This window comes from Hyla sarda, chromosome 2 (genome assembly GCF_029499605.1).
Source record: "Hyla sarda isolate aHylSar1 chromosome 2, aHylSar1.hap1, whole genome shotgun sequence".
NCBI classification, from domain to species: domain Eukaryota; kingdom Metazoa; phylum Chordata; class Amphibia; order Anura; family Hylidae; genus Hyla; species Hyla sarda.
The window spans coordinates 322,993,098-323,020,515 of NC_079190.1; the positions used below are offsets into that span (position 1 = coordinate 322,993,098).

General features: G+C 42.6%; 1 protein-coding gene across 5 annotated transcripts in view; it reads left to right on the forward strand.

Moving 5' to 3' along the window:
- Positions 1–27,418, forward strand: part of LOC130356387 (probable transmembrane reductase CYB561D1) — a 56,267-nt gene that overhangs the window by 18,938 nt on the left and 9,911 nt on the right. For 3 of the 5 annotated variants that reach the window (XM_056557870.1, XM_056557868.1, XM_056557869.1), the window contains exon 4: positions 21,632–23,010. In XM_056557870.1, coding sequence (XP_056413845.1) covers positions 21,632–22,135 — 504 coding nt within the window. In that variant the 3' untranslated portion in view covers positions 22,136–23,010. The remainder of the gene's footprint in view (positions 1–21,631; positions 23,011–27,418) is intronic. The other 2 variants (XM_056557872.1, XM_056557871.1) reach the window with 1 other exon arrangement.

Genomic DNA, 27,418 nt, shown 5'->3' on the forward strand with positions numbered 1-27,418 from the left:
GATCACAAGTATATAAGATTTTAGCTACACATTGGAGTGTGTTGCAAGCAGACCCTCTACTTGAACGTGTCATTTCGGACAGACTCCTCATTTCTTACAGAAAAGGCCATAGCCTAAAAGATAGGTTGGTACACAGCCATTATACTCAGCCAAAGCCTGCAAGCACTTGGTTACCATTTAGACCCAAGGGTACATTTCCCTGTGGGTCATGTATAGCTTGCTCTCATGTTCCCAAAAGAAATAGGGTTACGAGTTCAAGCACAGGAAAAACCTTCTATTCATGGGAGTTTGCCAATTGCAAATCAAGGGGCCTGATCTTTGTTTGTCAATGTACTTGTCCCAAAGATTATGTGGGTAAGACTATAAGGGAGCTAAGGAGAAGGGTCGGGGAACACCTTGGCGATATTCGCCACAGTAGAAACACCTCGATCGCAAAACGTGTACATGAATGCCATGGAGGTGACGCCTCTAATTTACAATTTTTCGTTTTGTAAATTGTATACCCTTCCCCTCGAAAGGGTAACTATGATAGGATCCTATTGCAAAAAGAACTGCAATAGATCTATAGGATCAGATCACAAGCACTCCATGGCATAAATGAAGCAGTGGTCTTTAACTGCTTCATTTAAATATCCCTTTGTCTCACAATATGTCCTTTTTATATATATTTAAGGATGCAATACCCTATCAAACTATAAGATCCAACCTTGTATTATCGGCATGTGCCATTACTGAGGTCGTATCTACGGTGGTTTGAATTGATATATGCCACCATTTCTATCTTTTATGTATCTATATGACCCATTACCATTTCCCACTTCTTTGCAGAGTTATTGTATGTAATTAATGCATCTACCTTTTAGCAGGTGCATCTATCCTTTTAGCAGGTGTGTGTGTGTGTGTGTATATATATGTGTGTGTATGAACTATGCCAGCTTTTATGTAATTATCGTAAATAAAGGAATCATCATTAATGAAGGGATTTAAAATTCTGTTTTCACAACCATTTTCAGCATAAGGATGGATGCAACTTTATGTATCAATAGCATAATACCTGAAATAATTACGGAGGTGGCACAGTACATCACTTCCGATTTGTTGCCATGGACGCGAGGACGCTTTTTGTCCTCTCGTATGGTACCAGGATTGAGCGATCTAGTCACTTCCGGTTTGCCATGTATACGCTAATGCTCTCTCCAATAAGGGAGGTGATGTGTGACATCAGGTCCGGTCGTTGGGACGCACGGCAACTAGAATGAGCGATGCGCTCCATGGCCATCCTATCAGTAAGTGGGGGCGGAGTTGTGGACGGATATGCTGGAACCCCAAGGCGTTTAAAAGGGCGGCTGAATTGGAAAGGAATCGCCGCCACTCGAGATGGGATCTCTGTATAAGGGAACGCCGAGGGTTTGAGCCTAATTATCTATCTTATCTCTCTCCGGATGATCCGTGATGGAAGAAACGTGTTGAGAGGCTTTATGGTATCATTGACATCATCCTGTATAAGTATACGTTCTTAATTCTTCATATCCAATACCGCTCTGATATTTCTGTGACATAGGTTTGTGCAGGTATTTCCTGAAATGGCCTAATCCTCCTGCGCAGCGTTTGCCTTGGATAGGTTTCTGGAAGGGATATATGCATGCTTAATGTATTTCTCGTATTTGTTGCATTGTATATGGTACTCACTATAGTGACGCTTTCATCCTGCGGCCAGCATGTACGTTGAATATATGTGGTCTGCATTATTTGTCTGCATCTACATAATTGCTACTATATGTTTTGTTGCTTAAATGTGTGTAGCTATGCATATTGTTCTGTATTGCAGAAGGGGGAAAAAGTTTGGGGGACTAATTTTCTCCAGACTGACTGATACTATATATACGTTTCCTTTCAGTACCTATTCACATTTATTCTAGTGCGATACTGTTATTGAGGCACTGTACTATATTATTCCTACATGTAATACCATACCCATATCCTATCACTACTACCTGGGAATATAGTGGTAGCATCCACACTTGTGTGAGTTATTCACCAGTATATATCCCCTGTATATTCCTTAGGATTTAGTAAAGACCCTTGGTATACATTATTAGGGCATTTATTTTTTCACACACAGCCGTAGGGATTGGCCCAGCTAGTTGGTTAGCATCTATCTTAGTAAGGGTATGTTCACACTACAGAGTGTGAACGGAATCTCCGCTCGCTGAATTCAGCGAGCGGAGATTCAGACTGGCAGCCGGCGGCGGCGGTAGGACCGTGCGGCACTGTGCCGTCACCATTGACTGCTATGCAGTGCTCGCAAAGAATGAGCATGTTCTTTCTTTGCGCGGAACAATTTCAGCGGCGGAGTTGTCCGCCGCTGAAATTCCGCAGTGTGAGCATGTCTCGCGGAGACCCGTTCACAGTAATGTTAAGTTCACACCGCGGAATTCCGCGGGAATTTCGTAGTGAACATGCCCTAAGTGAGTTAGTGTACCATAGGGTAAGGACAGCAAGTAGTAGCTAGGTTCCGGTGCGGGACTGTCCTTGTCCTACAGCTAACAGTATTAGCTGTAGGGAGTGATAGGGTCCCGGCCTTCCCAGTTGTCCCTCCTCTTATCCTTTCCTGAGACATCTGGGGTTAGGGCATGATAGATAAATCATTACATGTACTGGCTTTAATAATGTTTATGATCTGATTTAATATTTTTTCTTTTTGGCATTATCTGTATATGTCTTGTTGTGGATTGATACGTGCTTTGTTATGTGCTTTATCAGACGTATCAGAAGAGCTGTTGATGTGCTCGTCCACCAATTGATTTTATGAGCTCTTGGAGCAATTTGTGTTACCCCTGGTTTTATGGGCATGTAATAAAAATTATATTTGAATAAATCTACTATTCTGTGATATACTTTGGTTGATAGACGGACAATACATTCTGTGAAGTTGCTATGGACAACTGGGGAACTTTTCCTCTGCTGAAATTTGATAAATCTTCTCTGCAGGGTTTTGTTGGAGTAGTAGTACAAAACCAATATTTTTCACATTAACCCCTTCATGACCCAGGCCATTTTCACCTTCAGGACCTGGGCATTTTTCGAACATCTGACCACTGTTACTTTAAACATTAATAACTCTGGGATGCTTTTACTTATTCTGATTCCGAGATTGTTCTTTCGTGACATATTCTACTTTATGTTATTGGTAAAATTTCACTGATATTTGCATCCTTTCTTGGTAAAAAATTTCCATGAAAATTTTGCATTTTTCTAACTTTGAAACTCTCTGCTTGTAAGGAAAATGGATAATCCAAATAAATTACATATTGATTCACATATACAATATGTCTACTTTATGTTTGCATCATAAAGTTGACATGTTTTTACTTTTGGAAGACACCAGAGGGCTTCAAAGTTCAGCACCAATTTTCCAATTTTTCTCAAGAGTTTCAAAATCGTACTTTTTCAGGGACCAGTTCAGGTTGGAAGTGGATTTTAAGGGTCTTCATATTAGAAATACCCCATAAATGACCCCATTATAAAAACTGCACCCCCCAAAGTATTCAAAATGACATTCAGTAAGTGTTTTAACCCTTTAGGTGTTTCACAGGAATAGCAGCAAAGTGAAGGAGAAAATTCAAAATCTTCATTTTTTTACACTCGTATGTTCTTGTAGACCCAATTTTTGAATTTTTACAAGGGGTAAAAGGAGAGAAATCACCCTAAAATTTGTAACCCAATTTCTCTCAAGTAAGTAAACACCTCATATGTCTATGTAAAGTGTTCGGCGGGCGCAGTAGAGGGCTCAGAAGGGAAGGAGCGACAATGGGATTTTGGAGAGTGAGTTTTTCTGAAAGGGTTTTTGGGGTGTATGTCCCAAAATGTTAGGAAGCCCCTATGGTGTCAGAACAGTGGACCCCCCCACATGTGACCCCATTTTGGAAACTACACCCCTCATGGAATTTAATAAGGGGTGCAGTGAGCATTTACACCCCACTGGCGGTTGACAGATATTTGAAACAGTTGACTGTGCAAATGAAAAATTTTATTTTTCATTTTCACAGACCACTGTTCCAAAAATCTGTCATACACCAGTGGGGTGTAAATGCTCACTGCACCCCTTATTACATTCCGTGAGGGGTGTAGTTTCCAAAATGGGGTCACATATGGATATTTATCATTTTGCATTTATGTCAGAACTGCTGTAACAATCAGCCACCCCTGTGCAAATCACCTCAAATGTACATGGTGCACTCTCCCTTCTGGGCCTTGTTGTGCGCCCCCAGAGCCCACATATGGGGTATCTCCATACTCGGGAGAAATTGCATTACAAATTTTACCTCTTGTGAAAATGAAAAGTATGCGGCAACACCAACATGTAAGTGTAAAAAATTTTATTTTTATACACTAACATGCTGGTGTAGACCCCAACTTCACCTTTTCATAGGGGTTAAAGAAAGAAAAAGCCCCCCAAAATTTGTAAGGCAATTTCTCCCGAGTACGGAGATACCCCATATGTGTCCCAAAACTGTTGCCCTGAAATACGACAAGGCTCCAAAGTGAGAGAGTGCCATGCGCATTTTAGGCCTAAATTAGGGATTTGCATAGGGGTGGACATAGGGGTATTCTACACCAGTGATTCCCAAACAGGGTGCCTCCAGCTGTTGCAAAACTCCCAGCATGCCTGGACAGTCAATGGCTGTCCGGCAATACTGGGAGTTGTTGTTTTGCAACAGCGGGAGGCTCCGTTTTGGAAACAGTAGCGTACCAGACATTTTTCATTTTTATTGGGGAGGGGGGCTGTGTAGGGGTATGTGTATATGTAGCGTTTTTTACTTTTTATTTTAGGTTAGTGTAAGTGTAGTGTAGTGTTTTTAGGGTACAGTCATACGGGCAGAGGTTCACAGCAAGTTTGCCGCTGGGAGTTTGAGCTGCAGCGCAAAATTTGCGCCATCTCAAACTTGCAGCAGTCACTGTAAACCTTCGCCCATGTGAGTGTACCCTGTACATTCACATTGGAGTGAGAGGGGGGGCAAACATCCAGCTGTTGCAAAACTACAACTCCGAGCATGCCCTTTGGCTGTCCGTGCATGCTGGGAGTTGTAGTTTTGCAACAGCTGGAGGCACACTGGTTGCGAAACACGGAGTTAGATAACAAACTGGTGTTTCGCAACCAGTGTGCCTTCAGCTGTTGCAAAAACTACAAATCTCAGCATGCAGTTACAGCAGAAGGGCATGCTGGGACTTGTAGTTATGCAACAGCTAGAGGCATACTGCTACAACTCCCAGCATGCCCTTTGGCTGTCCGTGCGTGCTGGGGGTTGTAGTTATCTCACAGCTGAAGGCACACTGGTTACTTAACTTAGTGTTTCCAAATCGGTGTGCCTCCAGCTGTTGCAGAACTACAACTCCCAGCCTGCATGGTCTGTCAGTGCATGCTGGGAGTTATAGTTTTGCAACAATTGCAACAGCTGGAGGCAACGGAAACGGACAATGTTTCCCAACTAGTGTGCCTCCAGTAGTAGCAAAACTACAACTCCCAGCATGCCCAGGCATGCTGGAAGTTGTATTTCGGCAATATCTGAAGGATCAGATGTTGCCGAACTACAACTTCCAGCATGCTTCGGCAGTCTGGTATGCTGGGAGTTGTAGTTTTGCAACATCTGGAGGTCCACAGTTTGGAGACCACTGTATAATGGTCTCCAATCTGTGCTCTTCCAGATGTTACAGAACTACAACTCCCAGCATGCCTGGACAGACTGAGCATGCGGAGATTTGTAGTTTTGTGGACCTCCAAATGTTGAAAAACTACAACTCCCAGCATTCACAGAAAGCCAAAGGCAGTCTGGGCATGCTGGGAGTTGCAGTTTTGCAACATCTGGAGGTCCACAGTTTGGAGACCACTGTATAATGGTCTCCAATCTGTGCTCTTCCAGATGTTACAGAACTACAACTCCCAGCATGCCTGGACAGACTGAGCATGCAGAGATTTGTAGTTTTGTGGACCTCCAAATGTTGAAAAACTACAACTCCCAGCATTCACAGAAAGCCAAAGGCAGTCTGGGCATGCTGGGAGTTGCAGTTTTGAAACTCCCAGAGCAGCGGTGAGATCGCTTTACGGCGATCTCACTGCTGCCAATGAAGATGCCGCCCTGCTGCTGCAAACTCACCGCCGGGACCGCCTGGAGGACGCCGCTCGGGCCGGGTAAGTGACGCCGGGGGACGGGTAACAGACACTTAGCAGGGCGGTGTGTGTCCCGATCCCCTTGATCGGGACTCACACACCGCGCTGCTATCAGCTAGTCAGATTACCGGGTGCTGCGGGATGTTCCTGACGTACCGGTATGTCATGGGTCGGGAACACCTTGCCACTCATGACGTACAGGTATGTCATAGGTCGGGAAGGGGTTAATATAAGGGGAATTGACAGCCTGCTAGGGATATAACCCTCTCACCTATAATCACTTCTTGTATGCTTGTGGAGCCCAACACCCACTGCAATCTTATGATACCATGTACAATTCATTTGCCCAAGCCACATTATTACTAAAGCCAGAGAAAACAAGTCTCTATTTTTCCATTGTCCCTCCTGCCTGTAGATTTCACTAAGTATGTATGTAAAGATTGCCCAAGGCAAATACAATCATGGGGTGCATCAAAATATAGGGTTGCATAGATACAAAGGAAATAGTTTTACTACTGTACAAATCACATGAAATACTGTGTACAGTACTGGGCACAAGTGTACAAGGAAGATATAGTGGAGCTGGAAAGTGTTTAACCTCTTAAGGACCAATCCCATTTTGACCCTAAGGACCAGAGCATTTTTTTGCAAATCTGACCACTGTTACTTTAAGCATTAATATCTCTGGGATGCTTTAACTTATGAATTTGATTCTGAGATTAGTTTTTTTTTCTTGACATATTCTACTTTATGTGAGTGGTAAATTTTTGTTGATACTTGCATCATTTCTTGGTGAAATATTCCAAAATAGCATTAGCATTTTTCTAACTTTGAAGCTCTCTGCTTGTAAGGAAAATAGATATTCCAAATAAATTATATATTGACTCACATATACAATATGTCTACTTTTATAGTTCCATCATAAAGTTGACATGTTTTTACTTTTTGAAGACATTAGGCGGCTTCAAAGTTTAGCAGCAATTTTCCAATTTTTCACAAAAATGTCAAAATCTGATTTTTTTTTTTAGGGACCCAGTTTTGAAGTGAATTTGAGGGTCTTTATGTTAGAAATACCCCATAATGGACCCCATTATGAAAACTGCATCCCTCAAAGTTTTCAAAATTACATTCAGAAAGTTTAACCCTTTAGGCGTTTCAAAGGAATAGCAGCAAGGTGGAGGAGAAAATTCTAAATCTTTATTTTTTACACTTCCCCCCCATGTTCTTGTAGACACATTTAAAGGAGAAAAAGCCACCAAAATGTGTAACCTAATTTCTCTTGAGTAAGGAAATACCTCATACAGTTATGGCTGTAAATGTTGGCACCCCTGAATTTTTTTCAAGAAAATTAAGTATTTCTCACAGAAAGGATTGCAGTTACACGTTTTGCTATACACGTTTATTCCCTTTGTTGGAACTAAACCAAAAAAGCAAACTGGACATAATATCACACCAAACTCTAAAAATGGGCTGGACAAAATTATTAGCACCTTTAACTTTTATATTTGGTTGCATGCCCTTTGGAAAAAATAACTGACATCAGTCGCTTCCTATAACCATCAATAAGCTTCTTAAACCTCTCTGCCAGAATGTTGGACCACTTTTCCTTTGCAAACTGCTCCAGGTCTCTCTTATTGGAAGGACGCCTTTTCCCAACAGCAATTTTAAGATCTCTCCACAGGTGTTCAATGGGATTTATATCTGGACTCATTGCTGGCAACTTAAGAACTTTCCTGCACTTTGTTGCCATCCATTTCTGGGTGCTTTTTGACGTATGTTTAGGGTCATTGTCCTCCTCGAAGACCCAAGATCTCGTACGCAAACCCAGCTTTCCGACACTGGGCTGTACAGTGTGAACCAAAATTCATTGGTAATCCTCAGATTTCATGACTCTTTGCACACATTCAAGGCCCCCAGTGCCAGAGGCAGCAAAACAACCCCAAAACATAATTGAAGCTCCACCATATTTCACTGTAGGTACTGTGTACTTTTCTTTGTAGGCCTCATTCAGTTTTCAGTAAACAGTAGAATGATGTGCTTTACCAAAAAGCTCTATCTTGGCCTCATCTGTCCACTAAACATTTTCCCAGAAAGATTTTACTCAAGTTCATTTTGGCAAAATGTAGTATTGCTTTTTTATGTCTGTGTCAGAAGTGGGGTCCTCCTAGGTCTCCTGCTATTGTGTTTCATTTAATTTAAATGTTGATGGATAGTTTGCGCTTACACTGATGCTCCCTGAGCCTGCAGGACAGGTTTAATATCTTTGGAACTTGTTTGGAGCTGCTTATCCACCATCTGGACTATCCTGCGTTGACCCCTTTTTCATCAGTTTTTCTCTTCCATCCATACCCAGGGAGATGAGTTACAGTGCTATGAGTTGAACACTTCTTGATAATGTTGTGCACTGTGGACAAAGGCAGATCTAGATCACTGGAGATGGACTTGCAACCTTAAGATTGTTGATATTTTTCCACAATTTTGGTTCTCAAGTCCTCAGACAGTTCTCTTCTTCTCTTTCTGTTGTCCATGCTTAGTGTTGCACACACAGACACACAATGCAAAGACTATGTGAACTTCTCTCCTTTATTATCTGCTTTCAGGTGTGATTTTTATATTGCCCACACCTGTTACTTGCCCCAGGTGAGTTTAATGGAGCATCACAGGTTATTAACAATCTTATTTTTCTACAATTAAGAAAGGGTGGCAATAATTTTGTCCAGCCCATTTTTGGAGTTTGATGTGACATTATGTCCAATTTGCTTTTTTTCCTCCCTTTTTTGGTTTAGATCCAATACACACGAAGGGAATAAACATGTGTATAGCAAAAACATGTGTTACTGCAATATTTTTCTGTGAGAAATACTTCATTTTCTTGAAAAATGTCAGGGGTGACAACATTTACGGCCATGACACTGTATGTGGATATAAACTGCTCTGAGAGCAAATTACAGGGCTCAGAATGGAAGGAGCGACATTGGGATTTTGGAGAGCGAATTTTGCTGAAATGTTTTTTGGGGGGCATCTTGCATTTAGGAAGCCCCCATGGTGCCAGAAAAGAAAAAAAAAACAAAAAAAAAAACACATGGCACATTATTTGGGAAACTACACCCCTCAAGGAACGTAACATGGGGTACAGTGAGCCTTAACACCCTACAGGTGATTGACAAACTTTTGTTAAATTGGGACGTGAAAATGAAAAAAATTTTTTGTATAGCTATAAGAATAGGGGGGCAAATTTTTATTGGGGGAGAAGTTAATTAAAAATTTTTTTTACTTGACTCATATATATATAATCACTCCTATACACATGGGGGTATGTGCAGACTTCAGAGCATTGCACCCTTGTGTCTGTAGTACAGACTCTGTAATACTACAAATACTAGGGTGCAAATGCTCTGCACACACCCCCATGTGTATAGCATTGTATATGTACTACATACACACCGCTATACCCATGGGGGTATGTGCAGAGCATTGCACCCTTGTGTCTGTAGTACAGACACAAGGGTGCAATGCTCTGCACATACCCCAATGTATCAGTATGTGTGTGTGTACTACATACTCACTGCTATACAAATGGTAGTATGTGCAGAGCATTGCATCCTAGTGTCTGCACTACAGACACAAGGGTACAATGCTCTGCATATACTGCTATACACATAGGGGTATATGCAGAGCATTGCACCATTGTATGTAGTACAGACACAAGGGTGCAATGCTCTGCATATACCCCTACGTGTATAGCAGTGTGTGCAGAGCATTGCACCCTTGTGTCTGTAGATAACACTAGGGTGTAATGCTCTGCAGATACACTGGTGTTTATACATATTTACACAATTAATTCCCCCCCCCCTCCCTCAACCCCTCACATACAGGGCCGCTGATGCACTTACAGGGAGCTGTCTTGCCGAGTGCCTGGAGGAAGCCTTGCGCATGGAAACACAGTAGCGGGACGGAACTATAGGGAGGCGGCGGGACAGTGTTTACTGTGCGCCGCTTACAGTATGGCGAGCGGTAAGGGGTTTGGATGGGGATTGTGCGCGCCGTTAAGACTGTAGCCCAAGGGAGGGAATGTTTGCACACCACTTACACTGTGGGACTGTGCAGGGGGGGGGAGGGGGATATTTGCTTCCACTGTGGGACTGGGGGGGACCACTGTGGCCACTGCTGGAGAGCTCCGTGCCCGGGGGGGGGGGGGAGTTGGGATTGCGCATCCGAGTGGTGGCGTTCAGCGGTGGGGATGGCTGCCCCTATGAAAAGTGAAGAACCGGCCCTGCACATGTGATTGGTAAACAATGGCTCAGCGGAGGATGGGACAGGGACTTGATGAAGAGAGGTTGCGGCGGTGCAGCCTAGCGTCTGACCACCCCGCCCGCAGCAGCCTAATGACCGCCAGCGCCAACGAATCGGCCGATTATTCGATAACTGAATTCGTCGTCAACGAATCCCGTTATCGAATTTGATCAAATAATCGTTGCAGCCCTAAAGGAAATACCCCATATGTGGATGTAAACTGCTCTGCGGGCTCACTACAGGGCTCAGAAGAGAAGGAGCGCCATTGGGCTTTTGGAGAGAAAACTTGGTTGGAATAGAAGACGGGGGCCATGTGCATTCATAAAGCCCCTCTGCTACCAGAACAGTGCCCCCCCCCCCCCACATGTGACCCTATTACGGAAACTGCACCCCTCACAGAATGTAACAAGGGGTGTAGTGAGCATTTAAACCCCACTGGCGTTTGACAGATCTTTGGAACAATGGGCTGTGCAAATGAAAAATAAAATTTTTCATTTTCATGGACCACTGTTCAAAAAATCTGTCAGAAACCTGTGGGGTGTAAATGCTCACTGCACCCCTTATTACATTACATAAGGGGTGTAGTTTCAAAAATGGGGTCACGTGTGTGTGTGTGTGTGGGGGGGGGATGCACTGTTCTGGCACCATAGGGGCTTTGTAAACGCACATGGCCTTCAATTCCAGCCAAATTCTCTCTCCAAAAGCCCAATGGCGCTCCTTCTCTTCTGAGCCTTGTAGTGCGCGCACAGAGCACTTTACATCCACATATGAGGTATTTCCTTACAGGAAATGGGGTTACAAATTATGGGGGGGGGCTTTTTCTCCAATTACCCCTTGTGAAAATGAAAAATTTGGGGTAACACCAGCACTTCAGTGAAAAAATTTTTTTTTCATTTTCACGTACAACTTTAGCGAAAATTTGTCAATCACCTTTGTGGTGTTAAGGCTCACTATACCCCTTGTTACGTTCCGTGAGGGGTGTAGTTTCCAAAATGTGGTCACATGTGGGTTTCTTTTTTGCTTTTATCTTAGAACCACTGTAGCTATCAGCCACCCCTGTGTAAATCACCAATTTAGGCCTTGTTGTGCACCCGCAGAGCACTTTATGTCCACATATGTCCATGAGATATTTCCATACTCAGGAGAAATTGTGTTACAAATTTTGGGGGGCTTATTTTTCCTTTTACCTCTTGTGAAAATTAGTGAGTATGGGGCAACACCAGCATGTTAGTGTAAAAACTAAAAACAAATTTACACTAACATGCTGGTGTAGACCCCAACTAAACCTTTTTAATAAGGGTGTAAAAGGAGAAAAAGCCCCCCAAAATTTGTAACGCAATTTCTCCCGAGTACGGAAATGTGGCCCTAAACTGTTGCCTTGAAATACGACAGGGTTCCAAAGTGAGAGAGCACCATGCACATTTGAGGCCTAAATTATGGATTTGCACAAGGACGGACCCGGATGCAAGCATTACACTTGCTTCTGCCACCAAAATACCCTACGGCAGTGTTTCCCCAACAGGGAGCCTCCTGCTGTTGCAAAACTCCCACTGGAAACAGTGCCCTAAGAGTCGTTTTTTTTATATTTATTGGGGGGGGGGGGGATAACTGTGTAAGCATGTGTATATGTAGTGTTTTACTTTTTTATTTTTCGTAGTGTAGTGCAGTGATTTTTAGGATATATTCATACGGGCGGGAGTTTACAGCGAGTTTCCCGCTGGGAGTTTGGGCTGCAGTTGAAAATTTGCTGCATCTCAAACTTGCAGTGGGAAACTCACTGGAAACCCGACCGTGTGAATGTACTGGCAAACCTCCAGCTGTTGCAAAACTACAACTCCCAGCATGCACTGACAGACCTTGCATACTGTGAGTTGAAGTTTTGCAACAGCTGTAGGCTGGTGGGGAAACAGTGAGTTAGTGTCTGTTACCTAACTCAGATTTTCTCCACCACTGTGTCTCCAACTGTTGCAAAACTACAACTCCCAGCATGCTCGGTCTGTCAGTGCTTGCTGAGAGTTGTAGTTTTGCAACAGCTGGTGGCACACGGGTTGGGAAACACAGAGTTAGGTAACAGACCCTAACTCAGTGTTTCCCCCTGGGCTTCCACACGTGGGTAAAGCGGGGGATCGGAACTGTAACCTTCCCCCTCCTGTCCCTGATCTCCCATTGGCCGATCAGTAATGACCAGCCAATTTCAGGGGATAGGAGGAGGTGGCACCCCTGCCACCTCACTCCTATCCTTCAGAGTGATTGGTGTTGCCAGTGACAACACCAATCACCCTTATTTTTCAGGTGATCGGGTCAAAAAAGCCGGAAAAAGCTGTACCTGTACGCCCTTGGTCCCCAATAAGTTAAAGTCTGGCAACCAGAGTAATATGGGAATGGGAAAACTACAGTACCCAGAAAGATTATCAGAATTAGGGTGCATTCACACCACGCTTTAGCTATACGGGAACCGGCCCCCTTCTTATTCATTTGAATGACCAGATACGGGGCAAAAATGAGCCGACCGGAGTCACTGTTTGACTCCGGTCGGCTCATTTTTGCCCCGTATCCGGTTTTCTGACCGGACTGAAAACCGCAGCATACCACAGTTTTCAGACCTGTCAGAAAACTGGATACGGAGCAAAAATGACCCGTCTAGAGGAAAGAAGGTTTCTATACCAGCACTGATGCGGGTTATTTAATGTAAAAGCAGTGAGACTATAGAACTCTCTGCCAGAGAGAAATCAAGAAGGGGCCTTAATGCATTTCTAGGGAGTAATTACATAACAGGTTATAGTACATAACATTACAGGTTATAGATATTATATTTGTAGGGACATAACGCTGATCCAGGGATTTATTCTGATGCCGTATTGGAAGTTAATTAAGATTAGCCTTATAAGGCTTTTTTGCCTTCCTCTGGATCAACACAGTAGGGACATAATAGGAATATAGGTGAAACTTGATGGATTTTTTTTTTTTAGCCTTATAAACTTTGTCATGAATGGTGGTTCCTGACGATTCAAGTGTATTTTTTTCTTCCAGTTTTTTTTCTGTGTCTGGGGGGGAAGAGGAAATAACTCTGTTCATATAATAGATAATAGTGATCTGATTCCTGCTGGCCGTCAGATCACTTTTAGGAATGCTGTACATAAGGACAAGATTATGTCAACATGCTCCCATGTGACAGTTGGAGGCCCATGATGCCATTATCATGGAGGAAAAGTTGCTGAGTTGCACATAGCAACCAATCAGATTGCTTTTATTTTTTTGAAGGTCTCTGAAAAATGAAAGAAGCAATCTGATTGGTTGCTATGGGCAACTTTTCCTCTGGACAGGTTCTGATCTCCCCTGTGTGTTTTTTATGGCAACTTGAACATGATGTTTCCAGCATTTGGGTTTCAGTGCTCTTCAAAACGCTCACTTTGTGTATTGAGTTTAGCTTTTATTTGTAACAGGGAGCTGATTAGGTCAGGAGGATAGTGTTAGACCAATCTCTGTAATGGCCGGGTGCAATATATCCTGATCTACTTTTTAAATACGACCATGGATAATTGTGCTGAAGCTACATGGGGCAGGTAGAATCTGAATATAACTCTAAATAATCTCTAAAAAGGCCAGGTTCACACTACTCAATTCTGCTTGGGAATTTCAGTCAGAAATTCTGGTGCAGCAGAATCCCATTGCTTGTAATGGGATTCCACTGCACAGTGCACAATACAGAATCTGCCGCCTAAAGATCACAATCACACTCATTCTTTAGGCAGAATACTCACTAAAGACATTGCCATCTATGGGGGCCTGTGCTGTCCTATCACCGACTGATTCAGCTTCATTGGAGACACAAACAACAGAGCGTGTCACAACAGGTCCCAATGGATCCCATTGACTTTAACCCCTTAAGGACGCTGGGCGTATCCATATGCCCCCATTTTAGAGTCCTTAACCTCCCTGGCGGTATGATTCTTTCTGGAAATTTGTACCAAAAGCGGTACAATTTTTTGCACTGAATTTCACATCTTCCCCATCACATTCCCCCTCCCTTGTCACATTCCCCCTCTCCCTTGTCACATCCCCCCATCACATTCCCCCCCCCCCCCTTGTCACATTCTTCCCCCCCTTGTCACATTCCCCCCCTTGTCACATTCCCCTCCTTGTCACATTCCTCCCTTTGTCACATTCTCCCCCCCCCCCCTTGTCACCTTGTCCTGCAGCAGTATACACTGGTTTTGCCGGGCAGATTTCAAACCCAGTGTATTTGCTGCAAAACAAGTCCTTTCCCCTTCAGCCAATCACAGGCTTTACACCACTGCGGCCTGTGATTGGCTGAAAAGTGAAAGGTCCTGTAAGATTAATAGAGCAGGGACCAGAGCGCACGGAGGGGAACGACATCTTCAGGGACCGGGACTAGGTGAGCAAAAGTTTTTTTTATTTTACTACTTTTTTCTTTTACATTTAGCTCAGTGTTTTTCTAACAGGGTGCCTCCAGCTGTTGTGAAACTACTACTCCCAGCATGCCCGGACAGCCTTTGGCTGTTCGGGCATGCTGAGAGTTGTAGTTTTGCAACAGCTGGAGGCCCTCTGGTAGGGAAACACTGACTTTTAGTATTTTTATTTACCTGCTCTGGCCGCGGGGGCCAACCAGAGCAGATAATCGCATGTTTTCCCGGGGGCCGCATCGCTATATCGCATTGCTTTTGCGATATATCGTGCAGCCCGGCCGGGAACTCAGCAATTCTACCCCGAGCGTGACTTGGGGTTACCGATCCTGGCAGGGAAAATTAACCCCGAGTCACGCTCGGGATTACCGCTCAGGAGGTTAAGGACTGAGGGCGTATGGGTACGCCCGTCGGAATTTCGTTACTCGCCGCTAGCTGGTTGGGGACCGGAACGGGATGACTGCTGAGATCTATCAGCAGGTATCCCGTGCATATGCCCAGGGGGTCCTGAGACTGGCGATCTGCGGCGATTGCAGGTCAAAAAGGTCTCCGGTGACCCAGAAAATAAGGGGGATCGGGGCTGTCCAAGACAGAGCGGGGGAACCGATGGTGACCGGTACCAAAGGTCACTTACCATCGGCGGCGGGTGACGATCGGCGGCGGTGATCGACGGGCGTGATGACGTGCGGCTGGCTCTCTGCTGCAGACTACGGAAGTCGGTGAGTTGCCTAGCAACTTCTGGAGGGCTACAGTTTGAGACCACTACACAGTAGTCTCCAAACTGAAGCCCTCCAGATGTTGTAAAACTACAACTCCCAGCATGCCCATGCTCTTTTTTCTGTATGGGCATGCTGGGATTTGTTAGTTTTGCAACATCTGGAGTGCCGCAGTTTGGAGATCTGTGCAGTGGTTTTTAAACCGTGGCCCTCTAAATCTTGCAAAACTACAATTCCCAGCATGCACGAACAGCAAACGGCTGTCTCGCCATGCTGGGAGTTGTAGTTGTGTACCTCCAGCTGTTGTATAATTACATCTCCCAGCATGCCCTTCGGCGATCAGTACATGCTGGGAGTTGTTGTTTTGCAACAGCTGGAGGCACACAGGTTGGAAAATACTGAGTTTGGTAACAGAACCTAACTGAAGGTTTTCCAACCAGTGTGCCTCCAGCTGTTACAAAAGTACAACTCCCGGCATGCACAGTCTTTCAGTGCATTCTGGGAGTTGTTGTTTTGCAACAGCTGGAGGCACAGGGTACATTCACACGGGTGGGTTTACAGTGAGTTTTCTGTGAAACTCACCGTAAACCCGCCCTTGTGAATGCACCCTAAAAACACTACACTACACTAACACAAAATAAAGGGTAAAACACTACATATACACCCCCTTCACTGCCCCCCCCCCAATAAAAATGAAAAACGTATTGTACGGCAGTGTTTCCAAAATGGAGCCTCCAGCTGTTGCAAAACACCAACTCCCAGCATTTCCGTACAGCCACTGACTGTCCAGGCATGCTGGGAGTTTAGCAACAGCTGAAGACGCCCTGTTTGGGAATCATTGGTGTAGAATACCCCTATGCAATCCCTAATTTAGTCCTCAAATGCGCATGGCGCTCTCTCACTTCGGAGCCCTGTCGTATTTCAAGGAAACAGTTTAGGGCCACATATGGAATATTTCCATACTCTTGAGCAATTGCACTACAAATTTTGGGAGGCTATTTCTCCTTTTACCCCTTATGAAAAAGAAAAGTTGGGGACTACACCAGCCTGTTAGTGTAAAAAAAATAAACATTTTTACAGGTAAATTTTAAGAGGTAAAAGCGAAAAAAGACCCCCAAAATTTGTAAAGCATTTTCCCATGAGTACGGAAATACCCCATACGTGGGCGCAAAATGCTCTGCAGGCACACAACAAGGCTCAGGAGTGAGAGCGCACTATGTACATTTGAGGCCTAAATTGATGATTTGCACAGGGGTGACTGATTTTACAGCGGTTCTGACATAAATGCAAAACAATAAATACCCACATGTGACCCCATTTTGGAAACTACACCCCTCACGGAACATAACATGGGGTATAGTGAGCCTTAACACCCCACAGGTGATTGACGAATTTTTGTTAAAGTTGGATGGGAAAATGAAAAAAAATGTTTTTTTACTTAAAGGGGTTGTGCGCTCCCCTGACTTTCGGAGCTCCGCTCACAGCATCCGGAAGTTCATTACTCCGAACGCTGTGTGCGGGCTTCCGTGTTCGCGGCCGCCGGGCGTGACGTCAGGCCCGGCCCCTCGTGACGTCTCGCCCGCCCCCTCGTGATGTCACACCCCCTTCCCATAGACTTTGGTAGAGGGGGCGGGCAAGACATCACGAGGGGCTGGGCGTCATGCCCGGCGGCCGCAAACACGGAAGCCCGCACACAACGTTCGGAGTAATGAACTTCCGGACGCTGTGAGCGGAGCTCCGAAAGTCAAGGCAGCGGACAACCCCTTTAAATGCTGGTGTTACCCTAAATTTTTCATTTTCACAAGGGACAATAGGAAAAAGCCCCCCAAAATTTGTAACCCCATACAGAACATACTTCATATGTGGATGTAAAGTGCTCTGCGGGTGAACTACAATGCTCAGAAGAGAAGGAGCGACATTGGGCTTTTGGATAGAAAATTTGTCCGAAATTGAAGGCCATGTGTATTCACAAAGCCCCCATTGTGCCAGAACAATGGACCCCCCCCCCCATATGTGACCCCATTTTGGAAACTACACCCTTCACGGAATGTAATAAGGAGCATTGAGCATTTGTGCCCCACAGGTGTCTGACAGATTTTTGGAACAGTGGTCTGTGAAAATTAAATATTTAATTTTTCATTTGCACAGCCCACTATTCCAAAGATCTGTCAAGCACCAATGGAGTGTAAATGCTCACTGCACCCCTTATTAAATTCTGTGAGGTGTGTAGTTTCCACAATGGGGTCACGTGGGGGGGGGGGGGGGGTCCACTGTTCTGGCACCACGGGGGGGGGGCTTTGTAAATGCTCATGGCCTCCGACTTCCATTCCAAACAAATTATCTCTCCAAATGCCCATTTGTTCTCCTTCTCTTCTGAGCATTGTAGTGCACCAGCAGAGCACTTGATGTCCACACATGTATTTCAATACTCAAAAGAAATGGGGTTACAAATTTTGGGGGGCATTTTCTCCTATTACACCTTGTAAAAATGTGAAATTTGAGGGGAAAAAATGCGTTTTAGTGAAGAAAATTTATTTTTTCATTTACACATCCGAATTTAACGAAAAGTCATCAAACACCTGTGGGGTGTTAAAGCTCACCGGACCCCTTTTTACGTTCCTTGAGGAGTGTAGTTTCCAAAATAATATGCCATGTGGTTTTTTTTTTTTGCTGTTCTGGCACGATAGGGGCTTCCTAAATGTGACATGCCCCCAAAAACCATTTAACCCCTTAAGGACTCAGGGTTTTTCCGTTTTTGCACTTTCGTTTTTTCCTCCTTACCTTTTAAAAATCATAACCCTTTCAATTTTCCACCTAAAAATCCATATTATGGCTTATTTTTTGCGTCGCCAATTCTACTTTGCAGTGACATTAGTCATTTTACCCAAAAATGCACGGCGAAACGGAAAAAAAAATCATTGTGCGACAAAATCGAAAAAAAAACGCCATTTTGTAACTTTTGGGGGCTTTCGTTTCTACGCAGTGCATATTTCGGTAAAAATTACACCTTATCATTATTCTGTAGGTCCATACGGTTAAAATGATACCCTACTTATATAGGTTTGATTTTGTCGCACTTCTGGAAAAAATCATAACTACATGCAGGAAAATTTATACGTTTAAAAATGTCATCTTCTGACCCCTATAACTTTTTTATTTTTCCACGTATGGGGTGGTATGAGGACTCATTTTTTGCGCCGTGATCTGAAGTTTTTATCGGTATGATTTTTGTTTTGATCGGACTTTTTGATCACTTTTTATTCATTTTTTAATGGTATAAAAAGTGACCAAAATACGCTTTTTTGGACTTTGGAATTTTTTTGCGCGGACGCCATTGACCGTACGGCTTAATTAATGATATATTTTTAGAGTTCGGACATTTACGCATGCGGCGATACCACATATGTTTATTTTTTATTTTTTTTACACTGTTTTATTTTTTTTATGGGAAAAGGGGGGTGATTCAAACTTTTATTAGGGAAGGGGTTAAATGACCTTTATTAACGCTTTTTTTTTTACATTTTTTTTGCAGTGTTATAGGTCCCATAGGGACCTATAACACTGCACACACTGATCTCCTATGCTGATCACTGGTGTGCATTAACACGCCTGTGATCAGCATTATCGGCGCTTGACTGCTCCTGCCTGGATCTCAGGCACGGAGCAGTCATTCGTCGATCGGACACCGGGGAGGCAGGTAAGAGCCCTCCCGGTGTCCGATCAGCTGTTCGGGACGCCGCGATTTCACCGCGGCGGTCCCGAACAGCCCGACTGAGCAGCCGGGTCACTTTAACTTTAGAAGCGGCGGTCAGCTTTGACCGCCGCTTCTAAAGGGTTAATACCGCACATCGCCGCGATCGGCGATGTGTGGTATTAGCCGCGGGTCCCGGCCGTTGATTAGCGCCGGGACCGACGCGATATGATGCGGGATCGCGGCGCGATCCCGCTTAATATCGCGGGAGCCGCCGCAGGACGTAAATATACGTCCTGCGTCGTTAAAGGGGTATTCCAGGCCAAAACTTTTTTTTTTTTATAGATCAGCTGGCTCCGGAAAGTTAAATAGATTTGTAAATTACTTCTATTAAAAAATCTTAATCCTTCCAATAGTTATTAGCTTCTGATGTTTTCTGTCTAACTGCTCAATGATGATGTCACGTCCCGGGAGCTGTGCATGATGGGAGAATATCCCCATAGGAACTACACAGCTCCCGGGACTTGAGTCATCAGAAAGCAGTAAGACAGAAAACAACAACTCAACTTCAGAAGCTAATAAGTATTGGAAGAATTAAGATTTTTTAATAGAAGTAATTTACTAATCTGTTTAACTTTCCGGAGCCAGTTGATATATAAAAAAAAGTTTTGGCCTGGAATACCCCTTTAAGCAAAATTCACTCTCCAAAATCCTATTGTCGCTCATTCCCTTCTGAGCCCTCTAGTGCACCCACAGAGCACTTTACATCCACATATGAGGTATTTCCTTACTCGAGAGAAATTGAGTTACAAATTTTGTGGGGCTTTCTCTCCTTTTACCCCTCGTAGAAATTCCAAAAATGGCTCTACAAGAAGATGCGAGTGTAAAAAATAAAGATTTTGTATTTTCTCCTTCACTTTGCTGCTATTCCTGTGAAACACCTAAAGGGTTAACACACTTACTGAATATCATTTTGAATACTTTGAGGGTTGCAGTTTTTATAATGGGGTAATTTATGGGGTATTTCTAACATGAAAGTCCCTCAAATCCACTTCAAAACTGAACTGGTCCCTGAAAAATTCAGATTTTGAAATTTTCGTGAAAAATTGGAAAAATGCTGCTGAACTATGACGCCCTCTAATGTCTTCCAAAAGTAGTGATGAGCAGCATTGACCATATTCGAATTCGCAATATTTTGCGAATATATAGACAAATATTTGTCCTATACGCGAATCATTATGCAAATCAGTATTTGCATCATTCTAATTGGCCCACAAGTGAAAAGAAGGAATATGCAAATATTCACATATGCGAATATGCGCACATGCAAATATGCGCATATTCACATATGCGGGGAAAAAAGCGAATATTCGCAATTTCGAATATATAGCGAATATATTTGCAATATTTGTGAATTTGCGATATTTGCGATAAGAATTTGAAATGCGAATATTCGCACCCAACACTTTCCAAAAGTAAAAACATGGCAACTTTAGGATGCCAATATAAAGTAGACATTGTATATGTGAATCAATATATCATTTATTTGGAATATCCATTTTCCTTACAAGCAAGGAGCTTCAAAGTAAGAAAAATGCAAAATTTTCATGAAATTTGGGGATTTTTCGCCAAGAAAGAATGCAAGTAACGACTAAAATTTACCACCATGTTAAAGTAGAGTATGTCACGAAAAAACAATCTCTGAATCAGAATAATCGGTAAAAGCATCCCAGAGTTATTAATGCATAAAGTGACAGTGGTCAGAATTGCAAAAGGGCTCAGTCCTTAAGGTGAAAAAGGGCTCAGTCCTTAAGGGGTTAAAGAGGTCCATCTGGTTTTCTGTCTAGTGCCGGTTGTTTATCATGCTCTAAGCAGAGAGAAAAAATTGCTGCTTGCAGTATGTTTTTTTTTCCTCACTCAAGCCCCACAGTTTCAACACGCTCAGCGAATGGAGCTCCTCCGAACTGAGCTAAATGCTTGTGTGCAGATAGCCTTATAGTTTTACTTTGTTAATGTGACTAAAGAGAAGATGCAAAGCAATGATGATCATGGAGTGTTAAAGCCATACAGCCAAAAAAATACTAATAAAAACTGACAATTTTCAGTAAGCCGCCATTTTTGTACAGACACTCCTAGAAACATATTGCAAACTTTTAATCAGACAGTTGTGTAGTGTGTTTAGTTGTTGTTGAGGCGAACACCAGATTAAGAAAGATGTGATCTAAGTGACGGCAACCTGCAATTATTGTTGTTTTTATTGTTAATACTTTTTATGTTTACCGTTTGAGATATATGTTTAGCCCCAATACCATCTGAAATTGCATCTTTTTCTTTGCAGTATTGCTTATGTATGACAGAAGCTGTGCTGCTATTGTCTCCAGAAACGTCCCCTTTCTGCCCACTGGCTCGCAAGTCCAAGATCCGTTTGCACTGGCTTATGCAACTCCTTGTTCCGATTTTTGCTGGACTAGGTATAGCTTTTATTATATGCAGCAAAAACCGCAGTGAACAATCCCATCTGACTTCCTGGCACAGCATGCTAGGTGTGCTTACCTTGATAACCACATGCTGTCAAGCCATTTGTGGCCTTGCATTGCTTTTCCCGCGCTTGGCACGAGTCACCGCAGTATCACGACTTAAACTTTATCATGCCACTTGTGGCCTTTTAGTATACCTTCTTTCTACAGCCACTATTTTTCTAGGAATGTGTAGTGACTGGTTTCAAGCACAGATCAAGGGACCTGTATGGTATATTTGCATTGCCTTACCTCTATATCCAGCACTGGTAATTATGAATCAAGTACTGGACATATATTTACCAAAGAAAAAGGGTCTAATGTGAACTACAAATACTCTCAAGGTCAACCATCTTGTATTTCCTTTTGAAAGCAGAGCAGTTTAAGACAGCACATGAGATATACAGGTCTTATTGCTTTGTTGAGTTTTACTTGCACTATGTTACTTTTGTGTTTAAAGTTTTTGGTTTTACATTCCAATACTGTAGACTTAGCTATAAGATCAAAAGGAGCATTGTCTACATTTTTTCTATACCTTTATAATCGTCATATGCATACAAGAACTACATGTGTATAAAGCTATGCACCACTAGTAGTGTTCTTTAGTCTACGGGCCCAAACTCACTGAGGAAATTCCACCAGGAATTTTCTCATTGAAACTACTTGCATAATCTACAGCTTCTGGAATTATTTACTTTGCTCTGATTTTTTTGGAGGAAGAAGCATCAGAAATCAAAGTCCCATTGACTAATGTGCTTTTCCAGGCGGATCCTACAAAATAATTAACATGTGCATTCTTTCAGCAGAAGCAAATTCCTCGTTGGAAGTTCCGCTTCGGGACTTCCGACATGTGAACTGAGCAGCAGTCTCCCAATGAGATCAATGGGAGGTAGCTGCAAGTGGAATGTTCATAGATTGCATTCTAAGTACTACTGAACAAGAGTTCTGTGCTGCTGACATTTGCATTTTGTGTGCTGCTGCATATTTATTTGATTTGTTGCTTTCTGACAATGTTTGCACTGTCCTCAAGGATAAAAGTGTACTGCCGATTTATAAACAACTTTCCATAAATCCATCAATAGTACAAGCTTAGATAGGAAACTTTGTATAATATATCATTACCTTTTATTACCCTTCTTATCACGCTGCCTTCCTTAGCACTACCACCTTCACTAGAATCCATAGAGCAGAGATTAGACAGGTAATTTTGATGCCGCATGCTGGGGGGGGGGGGGGGGGCAGAGGCAGTAGTCTATTTGCTGTGAAGTCTACATAGGACATTATACTGCAGTTAGAAGCAGTTAGCTGTGAGTCCAGCTCTGAAGTGAGACAAAGCACTTACTAGAATTTGCAGACTTGTTTCATAGCCTCTCTCTAGATCAACCTCCTTCTTCTCCCCTCTCCATAGACTTCCTTGGGAAGTGGGAACCTAATCTCTCAGTGAAGCTGACAATTCTTGGTGAATTCTGAGGGGGTACTCCGGTGGAAAATATATTTTTTTTAACTGAACTGGTGCCAGAAAGTTAAACAGATTTGTAAATTACTTCTATTAACCTATTAACATAGCGTTTTTTCTGTTTTTGCACTTTCGTTTTTTCCTCCTTACCTTTTAAAAATCATAACCCTTTCAATTTTGCACCTAAAAATCCATATGATGGCTTATTTTTTGCACCACCAATTCTACTTTGTAATGACATCAGTCATTTTACCCCAAAATCTACGGCGAAACGGAAAAAAAATCATTGTGCGACAAAATAGAAGAAAAAAATGCCATTTTGTAAATTTTGGGGGCTTCTGTTTCTACGCAGTACATTTGTCATTACAAATGACACCTTATGTTTATTCTGTAGGTCCATATGATTAAAATGATACCCTACTTATATAGATTTGATTTTTTTTTATTACTTCGGAAAAAAATCATAACTACATGCAGGAAAATGTATATGTTTAAAATTGTCCTCTTCTGACCCCTATAACTTATTTTTTACTGTCCCATGTACGGGGCGGTATGAGGGCTAATTTTTTGCGCCCTGATCTGAAGTTTTTAGTGGTACAATTTTTTTCTTTTGATCTGACTTTTTGATCGCTTTTTATTCCTTTTTTTTATGTTATAAAAAGTGACCAAAAATACGCTATTTTGGACTTTGGTATTTTTTTGCGCGTACGCCATTGACCGTGCAGTTTAACAATATATTTTTATAGTTTGGACATTTACACATGCGGTGATACCACATATGTTTATTTTATTTTTATTTACAGAGTGTTTTTTTTTATGGGAAAAGGGGGGTGTTTCAAACTTTTATTAGGGAAGGGGTTAAATGATCTTTATTAACTTTTTGTTCACTTTTTTTATTTTTTATTTTTTGCAGTGTTGTAGCTCCCATAGGGGGCTATAACACTGCACACTCTGATCTTTTACACTGATCACTGGAAAGCCATAGCTTTGCATTGATCAGTGTTATCGGCAGTTGATTGCTCAAGCCTGGATTTCTGGCTTGCAGCAATCAATCGCCGTTCGGACGTGCAGGAGGCAGGTAAGGCACCCTCCTGCTGTGTCCTAGCTGAGATTTTATTGCGATGTCCCGATCAGCCCGACAGAGCTTCCGAAGTACTTTTACTTTCACTTTTAGATGCGGCTATCAACTTTGATTGCCGCGTCTAAAGAGTTAAAGTAGTATTCCAGGAAAAAAAAATAAATTTATATATCTACTGGCTCCAGAAATTTAAACAGATTTGTAAATTATTAAAAAGAAGAGTGTAATGTCCGGCACTGCTGCTGATATTCTCACGTTACTGGACTATGGGACGTGTAGGAGTGTTCCCCGAAGTGTTGGTGGTGCTCTGACTGTAAGTGGTGAATCACAAATCTTGAAGCAAAGAGGAATGGTAGAAAAAGTCGGCAGACTCACCATAAACTTCTTTTCCAGGGTAATTTCTTTATTTCATACTCACATATAAAAAGTAGATACAAAACTACTTTTTATATGTGAGTATGAAATAAAGAAATTACCCTGGAAAAGAAGTTTATGGTGAGTCTGCCGACTTTTTCTACCATTCCTCTTTGCTTCAAGATTTGTAAATTACTTCTATTAAAAAATCTTAATCCTTTCAGTACTTATGAGCTTCTGAAGTTAAGGTTGTTCTTTTCTGTCTAAGTGATCTCTGATGACACATGTCTCGGGAAACGCCCAGTTTAGAATATGTTTGCTATGGGGGTTTGCTTCTAAACTGGGCGTTTCCCGAGACAGGTGTCATCAGAGATCACTTAGACAGAAAAGAACAACCTTAACTTCAGAAGCTCACTGAAAGGATTAAGATTTTTTAATAGAAGTAATTTACAAATCTGTTTAACTTTCTGGAGCCAGTTGATATATAAAAAAAAAGTTTTTTTCCTGGATAATCCCTTTAATACCAGACATCTGCCGGAACGGCGATGTCCGGCATTAGCCACGGGTCCTGGCTGCTGATAGCAGCAGGGACCGTGTGGGTATGATGCGAGCTCAGCTCCTGAGCTCGCTTCATAACCCTTCCGTGCCGCAGCGCCGTATAAACCTGGCGTTCTGCGGCAAGGGGTTAAAAAATCTTAATCCTTTCAGTACTTTTTAGCAGCTGTTTGCTACAGAGGAAAATCTTTAATTTTTTTAATTTCTTTTTTGTGTTTTCCACAGTGCTCTCTGCTGACACCTGATGCCCGTATCAGGAACTGTCCAGAGCAGGAGAAAATCCCCATAGCAAACCTATGCTACTCTGGACAGTTCCTGACACGGACAGAGGTGTCAGCAGAGAGCACTGTGGACAACACAAAAAAGAAATTCAAAAAGTGAAGAATTTCCTCTGTAGAATACAGATGCTAAAAAGTACAAAAAGTATTAAGATTTTTTTATAGAAGTAATTTACAAATCTGTTTAACTTTTTTGGCACCAGTTTATTTAAAAAAAAGTTTTCCACCGGAGTACCCCTTTAAAGGGGTACTCCGCCCCTAGACATCTTATCCCCTATCCAAAGGATGTTATTACTATGTTATTACTTATAATAAAGCAGTATCCTGTTTATATATTGAGCTTATATGCAATAACAGTACAGTATAATAAATACATTCTCTCAGTTGGTCAGAGAAACAAGGAGATGGTTGTAGCTATTTGGAGCCTTTTCTTGGTTAGTAAACTTCTCAAGTCCGTTTTGTGTCGGAATTCCGAAGCACGGTGCTCAGCTGAACCGAACTGCAGGATTTTTAGAATCAGCTGAAATGAACTGTCCTGCACTTTGGTGCTGACTGTTTAAGCTCATCCTTGTGTCCCAGGTGACCTGTCAGAGTTTGTGGCCCGCTGCTGGCTGAGGTAGAAAGGAACAAAAGATATAGCCTGTGTCCTCAATTATATTAATATTTTGAAAGAAAGCTTACTATCTTGTCCCTTTTTCTCACAGACATGCCGGTGTTTATGACATGCTAAATTGGGTAAGGCATATTACAGGAGAATTAATAGATATGTACATACATATAAATATGTTAACCTATAACACTTCCCCTTGCGATGACAAACAGTTTCTTTTTTTCACTTGTACTGTTGTTTTAGGGACAGATGTTTATAATCAGAGGTATTTTTTTAAAATAAAACTAAGCATTTAAAGGGTACTCCAGGGGACTAAACCCATAGCCCATCCTTTCCCTCTCACCAACTTATGTATTTGTCTAAATATCATTCATTAACTATCACTTACATGCAGGGAGTAAGCTATCACTTACATGCAGGGAGTGAGAGAAAGACGTCATTCTCAGATCCTCCTTGTCTTTGTGCGAACCCCTCAATGAGACTAGCCCCCACCCTCCTGGAAGAAAAACACCACGTGATTTCTGGCTTCACAGCCACACCACCCCTCCTCCTCCCCTCCCTGTGTGAGGATCTTGCCTGCAGAGAAGCCCAGTCTCCTCAGCACATAACGCTGCTCTTTCCCTGCTGTAGATCTAATTACTGACTGCTAGAATATCATGATTTATTGCTGGGGGGGAAGGATAGTTTGAAAGAAAAGACATGTACATTGTGTTTACAACAACACAGCATGCACAAAGATAGCAAAAGCAATTGGCTGGCAACCATTACACATAGCTGCACTGACTGCTGGGAGTTGTAGTCTGGGCTCCAAGCAAGAAAAAAATATATTCAGGAGACAAAAGGGGCCACAGGAGCTGGCAAAATCACATAGATAACTACAGGGGACACAGAACAGGTATTGTGGTGGCTTTGGGGCATTTTTTTTCCTTAACTTCCCTGGAGTACCCCTGTAATGGGAACCTGTCACATTGAAAATGCAGTCCATTGTGAAGGCATCATGTTATAGAACAGAAAGAGTTTTGCAGGAAAAGTTCCAAGGTAACTTTTCATTTAGTCATATAAATCTCTGTTTATTCTGGGCAAAGTAGTCGTGTGGATGGTACTATTGAGCGACTAACATCTTTGTATGCATATAGAAATAGCTGTAAACCACTGTTTGCCTACATGACTTCTTAACCTTGAATGAGCAGAGATTTGAATAAAAAAATTACTTGTTATCCTGGAACTTTTCCCACAGAACTATATACATAAATCTGCTCAGCTTCTCATGCTCTATAA